Source organism: Pongo abelii, chromosome 9, assembly GCF_028885655.2.
Source record: "Pongo abelii isolate AG06213 chromosome 9, NHGRI_mPonAbe1-v2.0_pri, whole genome shotgun sequence".
NCBI lineage: Eukaryota > Metazoa > Chordata > Mammalia > Primates > Hominidae > Pongo > Pongo abelii.
This window is the reverse complement of record NC_071994.2, coordinates 540,488-563,021: the sequence shown is the minus strand read 5'-3', so window position 1 is coordinate 563,021 and position 22,534 is coordinate 540,488. Positions and strand designations below refer to the sequence as shown.

The 22,534-nt window shown below is 50.8% G+C and overlaps 1 protein-coding gene across 2 annotated transcripts in view; it reads left to right on the top strand.

The window, feature by feature from the left end:
- The window catches only part of DEAF1 (DEAF1 transcription factor), a 51,389-nt gene that overhangs the window by 21,057 nt on the left and 7,798 nt on the right, over positions 1–22,534 (top strand). Inside the window, exons 10-11 of one of the 2 annotated variants that reach the window (XM_063728329.1) lie at positions 950–1,197; positions 16,197–16,501. In XM_063728329.1, the coding sequence (XP_063584399.1) occupies positions 950–1,197; positions 16,197–16,253 (305 nt within the window). In that variant the 3' untranslated portion in view covers positions 16,254–16,501. Of the gene's footprint in view, positions 1–949; positions 1,198–16,196; positions 16,502–22,534 lie in introns of those variants that run through there. The other variant, XM_024254976.2, reaches the window with a different exon arrangement.

The window sequence follows — 22,534 nt, the reverse complement described above, 5'->3', positions numbered from 1 at the left end:
CATGCCTCAGCCTCCCAGGTAGCTGGGATTATAGACGCTTTCACGCCTAGCTAATTTTTGTATTTTTTGGTAGAGATGGGGTTTCGCCATGTTGACCAGGCTGGCCTCGAACTCCTGACCTCAACGGATCTGCCCGCCTCTGCCTCCCAAAGTGCTGGGATTATAGGTGTGAGCCACCGTGCCTGGCCTCTTTTCTTTTTGAGACAGGGTCTCATTAGGTCACCAAGGCCGAAGGACGGTGACGCAGTCATGGCTCACTGTAGCCTCGATCACCTGGGCTCAAACCATCCTCCCGCCTCAGCTTTCTGAGTAGCTGGGATCACAGGTGAATGTCACCATGCCCAGCTAGTTGTTTTGTTTTTGATTTTTGTTTTGTAGAGACAAGGTCTTGCTATGTTGCCCAGGCTGGTCTTGAACTCCTGGGCTCAAGTGATCCTCCCACCTCAGTCTCCCAAAGTGCAGGGATTACAGGTATGAGCCACTGTGCTGGGTGATGAGAATTTTTATTTATTTTTTATTTTTAAATTTTATTTATTTATTTTTTTGAGATGGAGTCTCACTCTGTTGCCCAGGCTGGAGTGCAGTGGTGCAATCTCTGCTCACTGCAAGCTCTGCCTCCTGGGTTCACACCTTTCTCCTGCCTCAGCCTCCCGAGGTAGCTGGTACTACAGGCGTCCATCACCACGTCCAGCTATTTTTTTGTATTTTTTTTAGCTAATTTTTTGTATTTTTTCTATTTTTTTTTTAGCACAGTGAAACGCGGGGTTTCACTGTGTTAGCCAGGATGGTCTCGATCTCGTGACCTCATGACCCGCCTGCCTTGGCTTCCTGAAGTGCTGGGATTACAGGCGTGAGTCACCGCGCCCGGCTGAGAATTTTTAACAGAGGCCATTTTGAAGCTAGGAAATGTATTGATTTCTTGGTTTATTTTGCTTTCCAAATGCTCTAGTGTTGACATCCCTGCCTGCGCTGGCGGTCCCACCCCCAACTCCCACCAAAGCGGCACCTCCCGCGTTGGTCAATGGGCTGGAGCTGTCAGAGCCGCGGAGCTGGCTGTACCTGGAAGAGATGGTCAACTCCTTGCTCAACACCGCGCAGCAGCTGAAGACGCTGTTTGAGCAAGCCAAGCATGCCAGCACCTACCGAGAAGCTGCCGCAAACCAGGCCAAGATCCACGCTGACGCAGAGCGGAAGGAGGTAACGTTGGAATAAATGGGAAGACACGACCTGTGCTGAGTAACCCCAGGCCACCCTGGTGCCTGCGCCCAGCTGTGTAAGACCCACCTTGGCTCACAAGGCCCCTGCCCCACCTTTCTGGGAAAGGGAGCCGTGGAGAGTCATTTATAAATGAAGCTTTTCCTATAGAAAAGTGACAGCTATTATTGTTAAGGTGGTTTTGGTTTTTGTAAATAAGGTTGCTTTGTTTCAGAAAGGGAAACAATTTTATGCACATCGGCCGTTGTGAATACTTACCTTTTCTAGGCATTATTCATCCTTTGTCTTCCTGTAGTGAAATGTGCTTATGTTTTATGAAGTTTGGAGAACATCATCTATTGAGTCTCTGAGTATCGGCGACTGGCAGGGCGAATGCTCAGCCCCTTCTGGGAACCAAGCTCCGTCCATCTGCTGTCACAAAGCCCTCCCAGCTTCTGGCACGTTCTTCAGAAGGCAGCTCCTGTGCGTGGTAGGAGGCTCACAGGGCGTCGTGCCCATGTTTTCTGCAGCTTCCTTTTACTGCAGCACAAGCAAAAGGTTACTTAGGCCCCTTCGGCCTCTTTTCATATGGAGTCTCTACCTCATATGAACCCTTTACTTAGATTGAAGACTTTGAGGTAATATAAAGGTTCGGGTGGATGACGTGAATAGGGTAGATAGGAATTACTACAGCCAGAGTAAGCTGGAGAGAGGGTGGAGGTTTCTCAGCTACTTCTCAGCAGACAGGTACCGTGTGTCACGGCATGGGGACGAGAAGGTGAGAGAGGAGGGTGCCTGTCTGCTCAGCACAGGTGGGGAGCTCTGAAGGCCATAGGCCACAGGAAAGGACAGGGATGGATTTTGTCGTAGCTGCTTTTTCGGGTACGGTAGCGTGGACTTTGGTTTGTAAACAAAAGTCAAATTCATATTTTTCCCACCAAATCTATGTAAGAAATGTTTTCCCCCATTTCTTTTCTACTTCCTATTTTTATTTTTATTTGTGGAACAGGCTGTCACTCTGTCGCCCAGGCTAGAATGTAGTGGCGCAATCTCGGCTCACTGCAACCTTTGCCTCCCGGGCTCTAGCGATTCTTGTGCCTCAGCCTCCCAAGTAGCTGGGACTACAGGCACCCACCACCACACCCGGCTAATTTTCTGTATTTTTGGTAGAGAAAATGGTAAACATGGTTTTACCATGTTGCCCAGGCTGATCTCACACTCCTGAGCTCAGATGATCTACCCACCTCAGCCTCTTAAAGTGCTGGGATTGCAGATGTGAGCCACCATGCCCAGCTTCTACTTTTTATAGAAGAACTTTTTATTTATGTATTTATTTTATTATCATTATTATTATTTTTTTTAGTTGCTGCTTTATTTTACTTTATTTTATTTTTTGAGACGGAATCTCGCTCCATCACCCAGGCTGGAGTGCAGTGGCAGGATCTTGGCTAACTGCAACCTCCACTTCCTGGGATCAAGCAATTCTGCCTCAGCCTCCCAAGTAGCTGGGACTACAGGCGCCTGCTGCCATGCCTGGCTAATTTTTGTATTTTTAGTAGAGACAAGGTTTCACCGTGTTGGCCAGGCTGGTCTTAAACTCCTGACCTCAAGTGATCTACCCGCCTCAGCCTCTTAAAGTGCTGGGATTATAGGTATTTATTTATTTATTTATTTATCTATTTTTAAATTTTTTTTTTTTTTTTTTTTTTTTTGAGACAGAGTCTTGCTGTGTCGCTCAGGCTGGAGTGCGGTAGCACAATCTCAGCTCACTGCAGCCTCCTCCTCCCAGGTTCAAGTGATTCTCCTGCCTCAGCCTCCGGAGTAGCTGGGATTACAGGCATGTGCTACCACACCTGGCTGATTTTTTGTGTTTTTAGTAGAGACGGGGTTTCACTATGTTAGCCAGGCTGGTCTCGAACCCCTGATCTCAGGTGATCCACCCACCTCAGCCTCCCAAAGTGCTGGGATTTCAGGCATGAGCCACCGTGCCCGGCCTATTTATTTTTTAATTTTTAAATTTTTCTGTCATTCAGCGCACATCAGGTACTTGTTACAGATTCTACTAGACAAGCACATAACGAACAGTGATTCTCATCCCAGGCCGTATTCAATGTTAGAGGTTTGTTACGGATTCTACTAGATAAGCACACTCCAAACAGTGATTCTCATCCCAGGCCGTATTCGATGTTAGGGGTTCGTTACGGATTCTACTAGATAAGCACACTCCGAACAGTGATTCTCATCCCAGGCCGTATTCGATGTGAGGGGTTCGTTACGGATTCTACTAGATAAGCACACCCTGAACAGTGATTCTCATCCCAGGCCGTATTCGATGTTAGGGGTTCGTTACGGATTCTACTAGATAAGCACACTCCGAACAGTGATTCTCATCCCAGGCCGTATTCGATGTTAGGGGTTCGTTACGGATTCTACTAGATAAGCACACTCCGAACAGTGATCCTCATCCCAGGCCGTATTCGATGTGAGGGGTTTGTTACGGATTCTACTAGATAAGCACACTCCGAACAGTGATTCTCATCCCAGGCTGTATTCGATGTTAGGGGTTTGTTACGGATTCTACTAGATAAGCACACACCAAACAGTGATCCTCATCCCAGGCCGTATTCGATGTGAGGGGTTTGTTACGGATTCTACTAGATAAGCACACTCCGAACAGTGATTCTCATCCCAGGCTGTATTCGATGTTAGGGGTTTGTTACGGATTCTACTAGATAAGCACACTCCGAACAGTGATTCTCATCCCAGGCCGTATTCGATGTTTAGGGGTTTGTTACGGATTCTACTAGACAAGCATATAACGAACAGTGATTCTCATCCCAGGCCGTATTCGATGTGAGGGGTTTGTTACGGATTCTACTAGATAAGCACACTCCGAACAGTGATTCTCATCCCAGGCTGTATTCGATGTTAGGGGTTTGTTACGAATTCTACTAGATAAGCACACTCCGAACAGTGATTCTCATCCCAGGCCGTATTCGATGTTAGGGGTTCGTTACGGATTCTACTAGATAAGCACACTCCGAACAGTGATTCTCATCCCAGGCCGTATTCGATGTTAGGGGTTCGTTACGGATTCTACTAGACAAGCACACTCCGAACAGTGATTCTCATCCCAGGCCGTATTCGATGTGAGGGGTTTGTTACGAATTCTACTAGATAAGCACACTCCGAACAGTGATTCTCATCCCAGGCCGTATTCGATGTGAGGGGTTTGTTACGAATTCTACTAGATAAGCACACTCCGAACAGTGATCCTCATCCCAGGCTGTATTCGATGTTAGGGGTTTGTTACGGATTCTACTAGATAAGCACACTCCGAACAGTGATTCTCATCCCAGGCTGTATTCGATGTTAGGGGTTTGTTACGGATTCTACTAGATAAGCACACACCAAACAGTGATTCTCATCCCAGGCCGTATTCGATGTTAGGGGTTTGTTACGGATTCTACTAGACAAGCATATAACGAACAGTGATTCTCATCCCACGCCGTATTCAATGTTAGGGGTTTATGTAGTTTCCCCAGGACCTGTAGTGGTGATTGTCCAGAAGCCTTCCATAGGAGGAATGCACGGTCTTTAGGTATGCCGCAGCTCCAAACACCAGCAACACCACTCAATGACTGTTGAGGTAATGGCAGTGACACTGCAGCTCCACATGGCTGGGGAGGTCTCACCATCATGGCAGACAGCAAAGCTAGAGGAAAGGCATGTCTTAATGGTGACAGGCGAGCAGAAGAGCTTTTTAGATTCTTAATTTTAAATGACTGATCAGTATGTGATTAGTTTTTTGTGTGTGTTTGTTTGTTTTTTGTTTTTTTTAAGAGGTAAGGTCTCACTCTGTTGCCTAGACTCATGGCTCATTGTAGGCTCAAACTCCTGGAAATACGGGTGCATGCCACCACGCCTGCCTAATTTATTTTTTTATTTTTTATTTTTTGTAGAGACTGGGTCTTGCCATGTTGCCCAAGGTGGTCTCAAACTCCTGGGCTCAAGAGATCCTCCTGCCTCAGCCTCCCAAAGTGCTGAGATTACAGGCGTGAGCCACTGGACCCAGCCTTAATTTTCTTTCAAGGAAGAAAAGTGTTTCTACTCCTGAAGACAAAGATAATTTAAAAATACTTTTTCACTGGGCACAGTGGATCACGCTTGTAATCTCAGCGCTTTGAGAGGCTGAGGTGGGAGGATCTTTTGAGCCCAGGAGTTTGAGACCAGCTTGGACAACATGGTGAAACCCCATCTCTACAAAAAAATATAAAAATTAGCTGGGTGTGGTGGTGGGCACCTGTAGTCTCAGCTACTTAGGAGGCTGAGGCAGGAGACTCGCTTAAACCCAGGAGGCGGAGGTTGCAGTAAGCTGAGATCGGGCCACTGCACTCCAGCCTGGCGACAGAGCAAGACTCTATCTCAAAAAACAAACAAAAAGGCTGGGCGCGGTGGCTCACGCCTGTAATCCCAGCACTTTGAGAGGCCGAGGCGGGCGGATCACGAGGTCAGGAGATCGAGACCATCCTGGCTAACATGGCGAAACCCCGTCTCTACTAAAAATACAAAAAATTAGCCAGGCATGGTGGCGGGTGCCTGTAGTCCCAGCTGCTCAGGAGGCTGAGGCAGGAGAATGGTGTGAACCTGGGAGGCAGAGATTTCAGGGAGCTGAGATCGCGCCACTGCACTCCAGCCTGGGTGACAAAGTGAGACTCTGTCTCAAAAAAAAAAAAAAAAAAAAAACGAAAAAACCCCAAAAATTAGCCAGGTGTGGTGACATGCCAGTCAAGAGGCTGAAACGTGAGGATTGCTTGAGCCTAGGAGGTTGATACTGCAGTGAGCCGTGATCACACCGCTGCACTCCAGCCTGGGCAACAGAGTGAGACCTTGTCTCAAAAAAGAAAAAGAAAAAAGAAATTAAAAAGGAAAAAAATAAAGAAAAAGATGTATATATTTTTGAGATGGTCTTGCTGTGTCACCCAGGCTAGAGTGCAGTGGTGTGATCTCGACTCACTGCAACCTCCACCCCCCGGGTTCAAGTGATTCTTGTGCCTCAGCTTCCCAGATAGCTGGGATTACAGGTGTATGCAACCACGCCCAGCTATTTTTTGGTATTTTAGGAGAGAAGAGGTTTCGCCATGTTGGCGAGGCTGGTCTTAAACTCCAGGCCTCCAGTGATCTACTTGCCTTGGCCTCCCAAAGTGTTGGGATTACAGGTGTGAGCCACCACACCTGGCCAGAAAAATACTTTTTTAAAAAAAAAGTATACTCCCAAACAGCTACTTAATGCTGAAATTTATAGAGGAAAAGAAAGTTTAAAGGCAAAAAAATCTATAACTCTGCACCCAAAGATAATGACCATGAACACTTACTGTGTGTCCTTTTGGTCTTTTTTGGTAATTGAGGTAAACTGTATGTACAGCAAAGTGCCTCAGTCTCCACCATAAAATGTAGTGAGTTTTGATGAATGCATGAACCTGGTCATGAGACCATTTCAATCCCTGCAGAAGCACCACTCATGTCCCCTTCCATCGGTCCCCTGCCCCATGGACAGCCACTGCTCTCATTTATTTATTTATTTTTCTTTTCTCTTTTGAGACAGATCTCACTCTGTCACTCAGGCTGGAGTGCAATGGCATGATCTTGGCTCACTGCAGCCTTGCGCCACCACGCCTGGCTAATTTTTGTTTTTTTTTTAAAGATGGGGTTTCTTTTTTTTTTTTGAAACAGTCTCACACTGTCACCCAGGCTGGAGTGCACTGATGCAGTCTCAGCTCACTGTAGCCTTCGCCTCCCAGGTTTAAGTGATTCTCCTGCCTCAGCCTCCCGAATAGCTGGGATTACAGGCACATGCCACCATGCCCAGCTAATTTTTGTATTTTTAGTAGAGACGAGGTTTCACCATGTTGGTCACGCTGGTCTTGAACTCGTGACCTCAGGTGATCCTCCTGCCTCAGCCTCCCAAAGTGCTGGGATTACAGGCATGAGCCACCGCACCTGACCTCTTTTCTTTTTTTTGAGACAGAGTTTCGTTCTTGTTGCCCAGGCTGGAATCCAATGGCGCAATCTCGGCTCACCGTAACCTCCACCTCCCAGGTTCAAGAGATTCTTCTGCTTCAGCCTCTCAAGTAGCTGAGACTACAGGCATGCGCCACCACACCCAGCTAATTTTGTATTTTCAGTAGAGACAGGGTTTCACCATTTAGGTCAGGCTGGTCTCGAACTCCTGCCCTCAGGTGATCTGCCCACCTCGGCCTCCCAAAGTGCTGGGATGACAGGTGTGAGCTACTGCACCCAGTTGATTTTCTAGATTTCCTACCACGACTGATTTCTAATTTAACTCCAATATGCTTAGAAAGTATACTCTGATTTCAGTTCTTTTAAATTGATTAAGATTTATTTCGGCCAGGCATGGTGACTCACACCTGTAATCCCAGCACTTTGGGAGGCCAAGGTGGGAGGACTTCTTGAGGCCAGGAGTTTGAGACAAGCCTGGACATTGTGAGACCCTGTCTGTACAAAAAAAAAAAAAAAGGATCGGGTGCGGTGGCTCACGCCTGTACTCTCAGCACTTTGGGAGGCCGAGGCGGGCAGATCACGAGGTCAGGAGATCGAGACCATCCTGGCTAACACAGTGAAACCCCGTCTCTACTGAAAATACAAAAAATTAGCCAGGCATGGTGGCAGGCGCCTATAGTCCCAGCTGCTCAGGAGGCTGAGGCAGGAGAATGGCATGAATCCAGGAGGCGGAGCTTGCAGTGAGTCGAGATTGCACCACTACAGTCCAGCCTGGGCTACAGAGCGAGACTCCATCTAAAAAAAAACAAAAAACTTTTTTTTTTAAAGGGTTTCACTTTGTCACCCAGGCTGGAGTACAGAGGTGTGACCTCGGCTCACTGCAGCCTCAAGTTCCCAGGCTCAAGCAATCCTCTCGCCTCAGCCCCCCAAGTAGCTGGGACTATGGGTATGTGCCACCATGCTTGGCTACTTTTTGTATTTTTCATAGAGAGAGGGTCTCGCTGTGTTGCCAGGCTGATCTCGAACTCCTGAGCTCAAGCCATCCACCCACCTCAGCTTCCCAAAGTGCTGGGATTACAGGCATGAACCACTGTGCCCGGCCAAAATGTTTTGTTCATTAGCCGGATCACTGGAGCCCAGGGGTAGAGGCTGCAGCTAGCTGTGATCACGCCACTGTGCCCCAGCCTGGGCAACAGAATGAGACCCTGTCTCAAAAAAACAAAAAGGTGTTTTATGATCATGTATATACTCTTCGTGGTGAATATTGCATATACACTTGAAAAGAGTTTTATTCAGTCACTGGTTTTCGTTTTCTGTAACGTCATTAGGTCAACGTGGTTCATAGTGTGGTTCAAATCTTGTTTTTTTTCAACCTAAAGATGTACTTTTAGCTTTTCTTTTCATATAGGTCTGTTGACCATGAATTCTCTGTTTTTGTTTGTCTGTAATGTCCCTCTTTCACCTTTATTTTTGAGGGACATTTTTGAGTGACATGGAATTCTGGGTTGTCACTTATATGTATATATATTTTTGAGACAGAGTCTCGCTCTTGTTTTCCAGGCTGGAGTGCAGTGGCGCGATCTCGGCTCCCTGCAACCTCCACTTCCCAGGTTCAAGCAATTCTCCTGCCTCAGCCTCCTGAGTAGCTGGGACTATAGGCGTGTGCCACCATACCCAGCTAACTTTTGTATTTTTGGTAGAGACGGGGTTTCGCCATGTTGCTCAGGCTGGTGTTGAACTCCTGGGCTCAAGTGATCCACCCACCTGGGCCTCCCAAAGTGCTAGGATTACAGGGATGAGCTAACATGCCGGCCTATTTATTTATTTATTATTTTTTGAGACAAAGTCTTGCTCTGTCACCAGGCTGGAGTGCAGTGGTGCCATCTCGGTTCGCTGCAACCTCCGACTCCATGGTTCAAGCGATTCTCCTGCCTCAGCTTCCTGAGTATCTGGAATTACAGGCACACACCACCATGCTCAGCTAATTTTTTGTATTTTTTATTAGAGACAGGGTTTTGCCATGTTGGCCAGACCGGTCTTGAACTCCTGACCAACCTCAGGTGATTCACCTGCCTTGGCCTCCCAAAGTGCTGGGATTATAGGCGTAACCTACCGCGCCCAGCCTGGGTTGTCACTTTTTGTCATTCACCAGTTTAAAGATGTCTTTCCATCATCTTCTGGCCAGCCTGCCTGCCTTCCTTCCTTCCCTCCTTTCTTCCTTCCCTCCTTTCCTCCTTCCCTCCCTCCCTCCCTCCCTCCCTCCCTCCCTCCCTTCCTTCCTTCTTTCCTTTTTCTTTCTTTTTTGAGACAGGGTCACTCTCTGTCACTGAGGCTAAGAAGCAGTGTTGTGATCACATCTCAATGCAGCCTTGACTTCCTGGGCTCAGGTGATCTTCCCTTAGCCTCCAGAGTAGCTAAGACTACCAGCATGGGCCACTACTCCTGGCCAATTTTTAGCTGGGGTTTCACCATGATGCCCAGGCTGGCCTCAAACTCCTTGGCTGAAGCGATCCTCTTGCCTCAGCCTTCTGAGTAGCTGGGACTACAGATGTGTACCACCATGCCCAGCTATTTTTTTTTTTGTATAGATGGGGTTTCACTGTGTTTCTCAGTCTGGTCTTGAACTCTTGGACTCAAGCAACCCACCTTCCTTGGCCTCCTAAAGTACTGGGATTACCAGCATGAGCCACTGCTCCTGGCTATAACTATTTCTTTTTTTTTCTTTTTTTTTTTTGGAGACGGAGTCTTGCTCCCCAGGCTAGAGTGCAGTGACACGATCTCAGCTCACTGCAAGCTCCACCTCCCAGGTTCAAGCGATCCTCTTGCCTCAGCCTTCCAAGTAGATGGGACTACAAGTGTGCACCACCACACCTGGCTAATACTTTGTTTTTTTGTTTTGTTTTGTTTTGTTTTGAGATGGAGTCTTGCTCTGTCGCCCAGGGTTGGATGCAGTGGCACGATCTCAGCTCACTGCAACCTGTGCCTCCTGGGTTCAAGCGATTCTCCTGCCTCAGCCTCCCGAGTAGCTGGGACTACAGGTGCATGCCACCACGCCTGGCTAATTTTTTGTATTTTTAGTAGAGAGGAGGTTTCACCGTGTTAGCCAGGATGTTCACAATCTCCTGACCTCGTGATCTGCCCGCCTGAGATTACAGGTGTGAGCCACTGTGCCCAGCCTCAGGATCTACTTCTTTTGGCTACGTTTTCCCTTCAGCATGGATCCTGTTATCCCTTCTTCACACATCCAGTACTTCCTCATTGTCTGGTGGAATTTTAGTTTATATACTGTTTATATGGTAGAGTTTATATGGTAGAGACTCTGAATTCTGTTGAATTCTGTTGTCTTCCCCTGAAGAGTGTTGGGCTTTGTTCTCGCAGGCTGAATTCTTACGGATCACCCTGAAGAGGCTCAGTGTTGATGCTGTTAGGGCAGGTCTGTCTGGCTTTTTCTTCTGCCTGACACATCCTTAGTCTTGGATCTGCGAAGGTGTGGTTTTTCTGGATGTTGCTGGGAAGCCCATGGTGTTTTTAAGCCTCTAACTTGTGAGGGTTCCAACTCCAGACTTCCAGGTGGTGAGCAGCAGCCGCGGTCTCTGCTCAGTGTTCTCGGTCTTCAGCCATCCATTTCTGCTGGTACCCTGGGAGTCTTCCCCACACGCTGTGTCATCAGCTCAGGGTCAGACAAGGACGTGGGGAGCGTTTATGTGCTGCATGGGGATGTCCTCTCTCTGTGCCTGCTCCTTTCTAGGGTTTCTCCCCTCATTTTCCAGCCACTTTGTCAGCTCTGGCCAGGGTGACTGCAGTCTGCTACCACGGTGTGGCCACCCATGTCTGGTGGCCTGGGGCTGCCTCCGGGAGAAGCCATCCTGGCTCCATCTCCCTGCTACGTCACCTGTCCCTGCTACGTCACCTGTCCCTGCTACGTCACCTGGCTGCCTCTCTCCCCTGCTCATTTGGCAGCCAGAGTGTCTGATGCTGCTGCATCAGCTGGGTCCCTGCCCTGAAAGGCTGGGCTTTGAATTTTATTTGTAATTTTATGTATTTCTATGAAAGAAATGTGGCATGAAATCCCTTTACCCTTAAAATCCCATTTGGTAGACAGCTAAGCCTTTTAAAACGTTAGAAAGGGCGGCCCCTTTCTCAGCTGGAAGCAGCTGTTGCAGTGAACATCCCGTGCTTCTGAAAATGTCAGGAGTTAGAAGAAATGTCAGGAAGTGTTAGAAGCGATGTGTTCCCTTTCTCTAAAGCTGTGTATCGGACATGTCATTCGTAAAGCCATTAGTTGAATAGCTGAGCCAGGACTTACAGGCTCTGAGTGTGACACCCTGTCCTCCTCCTCTCAGTGTGAATAGCTGAGCCAGGACTTAGAGGCTCTGAGTGTGACGCCCCATCCTCCTCCTCTCAGTGTGAATAGCTGAGCCAGGACTTAGGGTGACCGAATGTGACACCCTGTCTTCCTCCTCTCGGTGTGAATAGCTGGAGTCAAGATTTAGAGGCTCTGAGTGTGACACCCTGTCCTCCTCCTCTCACTGTCAATAGCTGAGCCAGGACTTAGAGGCTCCGAGTGAGACACCCTGTCCTCCTCCTCTCGGTGTGAATAGCTGAGCCAGGACTTAAAGTGACCAAGTGTGACACCCTGTCCTCCTCTTCTCGGTGTGAATAGCTGGAGTCAGGACTTAGAGGCTCCAAATGTGATACCCTTTCTGTCTTCCTCCTCTCAGTGCCATGGCTTGGGGTGGACGCTGCTTCACCCTCCTGCAGGGTGGCCCAGACACAGTGGGTTTCATTTTCCTTTTTTTTTCTTTTCTCTGGTGGCTACAAAAGTGAACTTTTTTTCTTTTCTTTACTTTTTCTTTTTTTCTTGAGACAGAGTTTCGCTCTTGTTGCCCAGGCTGGAGTGCAATGGCATGATCTCGGCTCACCACAACCTCTGCCTCCTGGGTTCAAGGGATTCTTCTGCCTCAGCCTCCTGAGTAGCTGGAAATACAGGCATGTGCCACCACGCCCGGCTAATTTTTGTATTTTTAGTAGAGACGAGGTTTCTTCATGTCGGTCAGGCTGGTCTCGAACTCCCAACCTCACGTGATCCGCCCACGTCAGCCTCCCAAGCTGGGATTATAGGCATGAGCCACCGCACCTGGCCCTATTTTGTCCGTTTTCTTGAGACATCTTTAATAAATGAACATATAACTTCGGGAAGCCAGGCTAGCAGACAGGACCACAGTGCTTTCTGTGATGTGGCCATCTCCTAGAGTCCAGCAGAATGGACCTTCGCAAGAAAAACCGCTGAGGAGATGGAGGAGGAAAGGCCAGAAGCCTGGTATTCACTCCAGAGGCAGTCGCTGAGGAGATGGAGGAGGAAAGGCCAAAAGCCTGATATTCACTCCAGAGGCAGTCGCTGAGGAGATGGAGGAGGAAAGGCCAAAAGCCTGGTATTCACTCCAGAGGCAGTCGCTGAGGAGATGGAGGAGGAAAGGCCAAATGCCTGGTATTCAATCCAGAGGCAGTTGCTGAGGAGATGGAGGAGGAAAGGCCAAAAGCATGGTATTCACTCCAGAGGCAGTCGCTGAGGAAATGGAGGAGGAAAGGCCAAAAGCCTGGTATTCACTCCAGAGGCAGTCTTTTTTTTGTTGTTGTTGAGTCTCACTCTGTCACCCAGGCTGGAGTGCAGTGGCAGAATCTCAGCTCACTGCAACCTCCGCCTCCGAGGTGCAAGCGATTCTGCTGCCTCAGTCTCCCAAGTGGCTGGAATTACAGGCATGCGCCACCAGGCCTGGCTAATTTTTGTATTTTAAGTAGAGATGGGGTTTCGCCGTATTAGCCAGGCTGGTTTTGAACTCCTGAGTTCGGGTGATCCACCCTCCTTGGCCTCCCAAAGTGCTGGGATTACAGACGTAAGCCACCATGCCCAGCTAGGTTTTGTGTTTTTTATAGAGACAGCATCTTGCTATGTTGCTGAGGCTGGTCCTGAACACCTGGTCTCAAGATATTCGCCCAGTCAGCCTCCCAGAGTGCTGGGACTCTAGGCGTGAGCCCCTGCTTCTGGCCCCCAGGCCAGTGGTAAAAAGCAAGATATCATCCCTTTCAGAGCATCAGGACAGCGTTGTGCTCAGGGAGGCTGGGAATGGGCATGGTGCCCTCTGGGGGTGCGGCAGGGTCACTTGGCTGGAGGAGCTATTCATGGTGCTGCTGCCCCCTGCTGCCCTGCTGAGGGCTGACATGGTGAACAGTCACGGGCACTGGCAGACGTGGTTGTGCCCAGTGCTGTATGCATGCAGCCGTTGTAGCAAAGGTGGTCACTTGGACCATTGTGGTGCCATCATGGCTACAGCACCCAGGCAGGAGCAAGGCCGCTGGGTTCTGGCGAGATGATGGTTCTGAGTTAGATGTGGAGATTTCTTTGAGATCAGCCCCACAGGTATCTTACGAGGGCTCGGGGGTGAGGCTCAGAAGTCCTACAAGGAGGGGCCTCTAAACCTGTGTCCCTTCAGCCTGCGGCAACAGCAGCGCGGAGCAGTGTCCGGGAGCCTGGGGGGCGCCTGGGCCGGGCGGGAGCCGGAAGTCGGCGAGGGGAGGAAGGTGTCGCATGTTGGCTTCCTCCTGCCCTGTAGGAAGTACTGAATGGTTCCCCACAACAGTAGGACGAAAATGAGTTTCAGTTCCCTGATCCCACACCACTGCCGAATGGGAGGAAGGGTTTATGCTGGGGTGTCCGGTCTTTTCTCTTCCCTGGGCACACTGGAAGAAGAGGAATTGTCGTGGGCCACACATTAAAAATCTCATAATTTTGTTTTTTGTTTTTTTGTTTCACGAGACAGAATCTTGCTCTGTCGCCCAGGCTGGGGTGCAGTGGCGCGATCTCAGCTCACCACACACAACCTGTGCCTCCCGCGATCAAGCGATTCTCTTGCTTCAGCCTCTCAAGTAGCTGGGATTACGGGTGCGCACTACTGCACCCGGCTAGTTTTTGTATTTTGCCATGTTGGCCAGGCTGGTCTTGAACTCCTGACCTCAGGTGATCCGTCCACCTCGGCCTCTCAGAGTGTTGGGATTATAGGCGTGAGCCACCGCGCCCGGCCCATAATGTTTTAAGAAAGTTTACGAATGTGTGTTGGGCCTCATGCAAAGCCATCCTGGGCTGCATGCGGCCCACGGGCCGTGGGTTGGACAAGCTTGCTTTGTGCCATTAAATTGTTATTTGTAATTAGTGCTGGAAAGTTGGGGTTTGAAAGGCAGACACCGCTGTCTCTGAATGGAAAGGTGCACGTGTGGGAATGAGGAAGCCTTGCTCATGAGCACCCTGACGGAGCACCCGTGCCTCCAGCAGTGGGAGGGCAGGCCTGACGCTGCCGCTTCCACATTGTTTCTGGAATGTTTGTTTTTGAGACGGAGTTTCGCTCTTGTTGCCCAGGCTGGAGTGCAGTGGTGCGATCTCAGCTCACTGCAACCTGTGCCTCCCAGGTTCAAGCGATTCTTCTGCCTCAGCCTCTCGAGTAGCTGGGGTTACAGGCACTTGCCACCACGCCTAGATAATTTTTGTATTTTTAGTAGACGTGGTATTTCACCATGTTGGCCAGGCTGGTGTTGAACCCCTGATCTCAGGTGATCCACCTGCCTCGGCCTTCCAAAGTGCTAGGATTATAGGCACGAGCCTCTGTGCTCGGCCTTTTATCTGGAATTAAAAAAAAAAAAAAGTCAAATGTAGCCCAGCTGAAGCTATTAAGGGGATTGTTGCCAGTTTTAACCATGGGAAATCTGCATTCGTGTGTATGTAATGAGCTCTGCAGAGATTCAGCAAGGCAGAAGAGCAGATGCCCTTGGCTGTCAAGGGCACAGTGTCCAGTGGAAGCCAGCCAAGTGGCTGCAGGGTCTTGGACTCACTGCCCTGGCCCCGGCTTGTTGTTGGCCATGCTGCCCTGAGCACAAACCCCGTTCCTCCAGCCTGTCCCCGTTTCTAGTAGCTCTCTCTCAGGCTTTCTCCAGTCTCCCTAACTTCCTTTTAAAGTGTTAAATATAGTACAGCACAGAAGAGTATGAAAAGGGAGAAGAATGCGTAAGTTGGACAGTAAATAACAATGTCATTGACTCCTAGGAAGCTCAGAAATAGGTCTGTGCTGTGCCTGGATGGTGCCTCCGTGCCTGGGGATCTGGAAGGGTGGAGCCAGACCCTAGAGCAGCCGCTTCCCCGCAGGGCCTCTCCTGACACGTAAGGCCACCGGTGCCTCAAGCAGCGCTGAGAGGGGCTTGTGTTTCAGTGACATTTCCTTGAAGTCCAGGTTTGGGGCTTTTGTAAATGAGGGCTTTTGCCTGCCTTGTTCTCCAGTGTCAGCCTAACACTCACGTGAGCCAAATAGGCCTGGCCAGACCCAAGACAGCTTAGTCACCTGTTCTGCATCAAAGGTCAGATTCCAAAGCTGGACCGATGTCCTGCCATGGCCGAGTGAGCGAGGGTTGCTGGTGTCTTTGGGATACTCAGGAGCAGCCCGCCATCCCCGTCTCCCCAGGGAACTCTTCAGAGCACCCCTGGCAGCGTGGAAGCCCCCGGAAATGCAGCCTTGGAGTCCCCCGAGGGAGCCAGGGGTGTTGTAGTGGGAGGGGTGGCCAGGTGCTCGGGGCCGGGTGAGGCGGCGCTGGCGGGGCAGGCTGGGAAAAGCACAGAGGTGGCTTTGTAGTCCCACTTCAGTGGGACCCTGCCTGACCAGCGGGATGAGGTGTGTGGGCTTTCTGGGGCAGGGGCGGGGACAGGTTGTAAATTTGATTTTGCCTGATGCTTCCTCAGAGATCTGTATCATGGTCATTTCATAGAAACGGCAAACTGTCCCAGCTCAAAAAGATGCTGTTAGACTAATCCTTTGCTCTCCTTACGTGTGTGGCTCAGCTTTCAGATAAACCTGCTTGATTTTTGGAGGGTTTTCTCTTATTTCAGTTGCTTCCTCGAGGGAGAGTAATCCAGTCTAATTTGCATTTCTCTTACGTTTCAGCTGAGCTGCTGCGCCCTCACGGGACACAGTCATGGGGAGCCCTCTGCCACATGGTAGGCATTGGTGAAGCCACAGTGGTCCGGGGGGCAGACCTCAAGGGTGCACAGCAGCAGCCCCTTGGGCCCTGCCTGCCCGAGCCCCGCCTGGCCCCACCTGCCCTGTGTTGGGGACTTTGTATTTCAGCCTCCATGCAGGGTGACGCTGGGACTCCCCAGCTTCTGGTTCACGGCTTCAGGGTCCAGCAGGTTCTCCTGAAGCCCCGTCTACTGCCGGCTTCCTGTTCACTCTCCCCTTTCCCGCTCTGTCTCTCCAGAGGAGGCCAGGCCTGTGGAATTAGGCGGCTGCTTCACCTGAACTTACCACAGTGCTGGGAAAGGAGCCTCTGGGACTAGACCCAGGAGCGGATCTGCAAAGGCTCCTCAGGGTTCTCCCAGCGGCTCTGAACCCCGAGGCCAACTCGCCCTCCAATCACCTGGCCCCTGGAGCAGGCGGAGGCCCCTGTGCACAGTGGGCCTGTGGCCCCATTTGGTTCAGGAGTGATGGTGACACGGAGTTGGCTCCATCGAGGCTCCTGGCAGCGTTCACATCCTCTAAGAATAAGTCGTAAAGAAAGCACTGCTCGTGAGATACACGATCCACCAGGCTGCCTCCAACCACAGCCTCAGCTCCATCCGGGGCGTGTCTAGGTTTTCTTTTTTATTGTTACTTTTTATAATTTGAGACATGTTCTCCCTCTGTCACCCAGGCTGGAGTGCACTGGTGCACTCACTGCAACCTCCACCTCCCAGGCTCAAGCAATCCTCCCACCTCAGCCTCTCTAGTAGCTGAGAAGTGCATGCCACCATGCCCAGCTAATTTTTGTGTTTTTTTTGTTTTTGTAGAGACAGGGTTTTGCCATGTCACCCAGGCTGGCCTTAAACTCTTGGGCTCAAGCGATGCTCCCGCCTCGGCCTCCCAAAGTGCTGGGATTACAGGTGTAGCCACCATGCCTGGCCAGTATCTAGGTTTTCAAGTTAGACTTAGTTTTATTTGCAGAAAGAATAATGAATACATTATTAACTTATTCTTTGATAGTTAGAAATTAATAGGCATTTTATGTGTGATCTTATGGTCTTACTCTTGGTTGGCTGTTTCTGAAGGAGTGGCTTTGTTATCTGTAATTCGTCTAATTTAAAAATCAATTATAATGAAACCAGCATATGTGATTCACAAGGCTTTTTCCACCTGAACCAAAGTACACCAGCTATTGTGTTGCCAAAGGTAGGTGTGTTCCTGTTGTGTGATGTGCAGATGGGGGCCCCTGCAGCAGGGAAGGCAGGCCAGGAAACCCCTTCGCAGTCTCTGCTGAGGGGCCGGACCCGCTTCTCGGGCGGGACTCCCCGCAGGGTGCTCTGCTGCAGTCTCCTCCTCTGCCCGCCTGCGGCCCAGAGAACTCTGAAGGCCAATGGCAGTGCCAGCTGCTTGGCAGCATGAGCTTCTCGGGGCGCCCGGCAGGCCTGGGCACTTCTGCCCTTTGTGCCGTCCGCAGTCCTGTGATTTCCTGGCGGTCTCCTGCAAGCGCAGAATGGGACTCGTCGACGTCCTTGGCCACAGAAACGCGGTGTCTTGTCCTAACCTTCTGCAACGCACGCTCACCTCTTCCGCAGTAATGAATGGTTTTTTTTTTTTTTTTTTTTTTTGAGACGGAGTCTTGCTCTGTCACCCAGGCTGGAGTGCAGTGGCGCGTTCTCGGCTCACTGCAAGCTCCGCCTCCTGGGTTCACACCATTCTCCTGCCTCAGCCTCCCGAGTAGCCGGGACTACAGGCGCCCGCCACCACGCCTGGCTAATTTTTTTGTATTTTTAGTAGAGACGGGGTTTCACCGTGTTAGCCAGGATGGTCTCGATCTCCTGACCTCGTGATCTGCCTGCCTCGGCCTCCCAAAGTGGTGGGATTACAGGCGTGAGCCACCGTGCCCGGCTAATGAATGGTTATTTTTAAAAATAAACGTATTTCGGGATAATTTTAGGTTTACAGAAGAGTTGCAAAGTGAGCACAGAGGGTCCCTTCTGCCACTCCGCAGCTTCCCCTCTGTAACTTCTAAGCCCACAGGGCATGGCTGTTGTAGCTGAGAAACCAGCACTGGGTGTCACTGTGAACTCCGGACTTTGAATTTCATTATCAACGTCCTGTTTCTGCTCTAGGACCTTGTCCCCGCTGCCACCTGTGGGAGACAGCCTCCCGTGCACCATTTGCCCAGCACCCTCAGGCCTGTGACGGTCTCTCAGTCTTTCTTTGTCTTCCGTGCCCTGCAGTTCTGAGAGGGCCTGGCCAGGCAGTTTGTCCAGGTGCCCCGATCCAGGCCTGTCTTGTGCTTTCTTGTGGGGGTGGACGACAGGTTTCAGGGAGGAGTGCCGCCGCCTGTCGCACCCCACTGTGGCGTCCCTGATATCCAAGTGACATTACAGACAGCTCTGACCTTCCTCACCAGAGTCAGGTGTCTGCAGGTGTCTCCTTGGTGACAGGACTGCTTCTCCCTTTGCACATTTAGTCAGGGAGCAAGTCCATGGCCGTGGGGGGCTTCTCCTAGACAGGGGAGGATCTGGAATAGCTTGGACTTGTATTTATTTATTTGATCATTTGTTTGTATCAGGATGGGCTCATTTTATATATGTTTTAAACTCTGAGCTAGAATGCAACACTACTTTTTTTGTGAATCACACTGTCTGTCCTTGGCCCTAGGGAGCTCCTGCCATCGGCTCCTGGGTCCCCTGACGTACCCCCATCAACAGAGTTTTCATTTTGGGGTACGTCCTGACTTCCTGGCACTGCAGGGTGCTCCAGGCTCCTCTTGCATTCCCTGTCCTGGCCCGGGAATCAGCCCTTCTCCAAGGAGATCCGGGTCCTTTTATTGGCGAGTCTTAGAGAGTGAAGCCTGGGTGCCGGGCAAGGAGCCCCGGGTCCTTTTATTGGAGAGTCTTAGAGAGTGAGGCCTGGGTGCCAGGCAAGGAGCCCTGGGTCGTTTTATTGGCGAATCTTAGAGAGTGAGGCCTGGGTGCCAGGCAAGGAGCCCCGGGTCCTTTTATTGGAGAGTCTTAGAGAGTGAGGCCTGGGTGTCAGGCAAGGAGCCCCGGGTCCTTTTATTAGAGAGTCTTAGAGAGTGAGGCCTGGGTGCCAGGCAAGGAGCCCCGGGTCCTTTTATTGGAGAGTCTTAGAGAGTGAGGCCTGGGTGCCAGGCAAGGAGCCCCGGGTCCTTTTATTGGAGAGTCTTAGAGAGTGAGGCCTGGGTGCCAGGCAAGGAGCCCCGGGTCCTTTTATTGGAGAGTCTCAGAGAGTGAGGTCTGGGTGCCAGGCAAGGAGCCCCGGGTCCTTTTATTGGAGAGTCTCAGAGAGTGAGGCCTGGGTGCCAGGCAGGGAGCCCCGGGTCCTTTTATTGGAGAGTCTTAGAGAGTGAGGCCTGGGTGCCAGGCAGGGAGCTCCGGGTCCTTTTATTGGAGAGTCTTAGAGAGTGAGGCCTAGGTGCCAGGCAGGGAGCCCCGGGTCCTTTTATTGGCGAGTCTTAGATAGTGAGGCCTGGGTGCCAGGTGGGTCCGGTGCTGCTGGGATGTTGTCACTTGGAGGCCCTCAGCTGCAGAGCAGGGATGAGGGTGTCACCTGTTCAGCTGCAGAGCAGGGACGAGGGTGTCACCTGTGTGTATGAACATCTCCGCAGCCGCTTCTGTATCTGTGAAGAGAACATGAGTTCATGCTACTGCCTCTGACTCTAATTCAGACCCCAAAGCTCCTTCTAACCTTCCTAGAACGTTATTTTTTAGTTTTTTTTTTTTTTTTTTAAAAAAAAAAAAGGTTTTGCAAAGGGCGTACTGCGAAAGGCCCAAGCGGTTGAAAGTCCCAGCTGAGGCCGAAGAGGTGCCGGCGAGGCAACAGGACAGGCTTCCCATTCAGTTCAGGGATGCTGTCCTCCAGGAACTATGCTGGGGGGCAAGTACAGGACGTCCTGGTGTGTGGTGCACAGGGACTGCTGGACACGGAGCCTTGTGCCCTTCTCAGCCTGGGGGCCGCTACCCGGGACAGTGACCACGCTCCCGCCAGCCTCCTACCCCACCTGACCTCTTGTCTGTGAGGGGCTGGACCAGGGTCCTGCCTGGCCCGGCCATCCACGGAGCAACCCAGGATGTTAATAAAGCCTACAGAAGCTGTGTTCTCCTTCCAGAAAATTCTCTGTGGTTACAGACTTTTTAAGAAATATTTTGTCGGCCGGGCGCAGTGGCTCATGCCTGTAATCCCAGCATTTTGGGAGGCCAAGGCAGGCGGATCACCTGAGGTCAGGAGTTTGAGACCAGCCTGGCCAACAGGGCAAAACCCCGTCTCTACTAAAAACACAAAAATTAGCCAGGCGTGGTGGCAAGCGCCTGTAATCCCAGCTACTTGGGAGGCTAAGGTGGAAGCATCGCTTGAACCTGGAAGGTGGAGGTTGCAATGAGCTGAGATCGCGCCACTGCACTCCAGCCTGGGCGACACAGCGAGACTCCATCTCAAAAAAAAAAAAAAAAGAAATAGTTTGTCATTTAAAGTAGAGGCAGAGGCCAGGCACGGTGGCTCATGCTTGTAATCCCAGCACTTTGGGAGGCCGACTCAGGTGCATCACTTGAGGTCAGGAGCTCGAGACCAGCCTGACCAATATGGTGAAACCCCATCTGTACTAAAAATACAAAAAAAGTAGCCAGGCCTGGTGGTCCATGCCTGTAGTCCCAGCTGTGGGGAGACTGAGGCATGAGAATCACTTGAACCCAGGAGGTGGAGGTTGCAGTGAGCCAAGATTGCGCCACTACGCTCCAGCCTGGGTGACAAAGCGAGACTTTGTCTCAAAAATGAATAAATAAATAAATAAAAGGCCAGGTGCAGTGGCTCAAGCCCGTAATCCCAGCACTTTGGGAGGCCGAGGCAGGTGGATCATGAGGTCAAGAGATCGAGACCATCCTGGCCAACATGGTGAAACCCTGTCTCTACTAAAAAAAAAAAAAAAAAAAAAAAAATTAGCCAGGTGTGGTGGCGAGCACCTGTAGTCTCAGCTACTCGGGAGGTTGAGGCAGGACAATCATTTGAACCCGGGAGGCAGAGGTTGCAGTGAGCCAAAATCGTGCCACTGCACTCCAGCCTGGCGACAGAGTGAGACTCCATCTCAAAAACAAAAATAAATAAATAATAAATAAATAATGTAGAGGTGGGGGGCAACCTAAATTAGCACCAAAATTCCTCCTGATGCTCCTGTTTTCTGAAGTGAGTGACTGAATGTTGGAGCTCTGAATGTCTTACAACTGGAAAAACGTTAAAGATCACATTTGCGAAGAAGGGAGGCAAGCATCAGAACAGAACCTTGGAGCAGGTCTGCACGCATGCAGGAGCCGTGTGGCCGCACTGGAGTCATTTCCCGTGCTGCTCACAGACGCTGCCACTCACCCACTGGCCACGGCCCCTCCCGCAGCGCCTGCAGATGATCTGGGTGCGTCCCGGGCATGCGGGTCGCGGCGCCAAGGCCTCTCCTAGGCCTGGTGGTCTTCTCCGTCTCAGAGAGCATTGGTGGAGCTCACAACCGTCAGGCACCTTAGTCATGCCGCAAACATTAATCATTGACCGCATGTTGACCTGTGCGCTGACTAAAAAGAAAGGCTCCAATAATGTAATTCCAGGAGGAAGTACACAAACCTCTGGTGGCATCTTTTCAATCCACCACAGAAACCGGCTTGGGTGGGGCATGGGGGTGTTGGCTGTGGCGCTGCCGCAGCAGTTTGGGACACACGCCTGCCACGGTGCGCCCAGGCTGATGCCCACAGCCCTGCTCAGGAGTGTTGGGAGCGGTGGACTCCTGAGTTTGATTTTCTGTGCTGGCCTGGCTGGAGTGAAGCTCCTCGGAGTTTGAAGAAAGATTTCCATGCTGATTTCCCTTTGTTTTTTTTTTTTGGAGACAGTCTTGCTCTGTCGCCCAGGCTGGAGTGCAGTGCTGCAATCTCGGGGTTTCACCGTGTTAGCCAGGATGGTCTCGATCTCCTAACTTCGTGATCCTCCTGCCTCAGCCTCCCAAAGTGCTGGGATTACAGGCATGAGCCACCGCATCTGGCCCTGATTTCCCTTTTTTTTTTCTTGAGATGGGAGTCTCGCTCTGTCACCCAGGCTGGAGTGCAGTAGTGCAATCTCGGTTCACTGTAACCTCTGCCTCCTGGGTGCAAGCGATTCTCCCACCTCAGCCTCCCAAGTAGCTGGGATTACAGGTGGCCACCACTACACCCAACTAATTTTTGTATTTTTAGTAGAGACTGGGTTTCGCAACGTTGCCTGTGCTGAACTCCTGACCTCAGGTG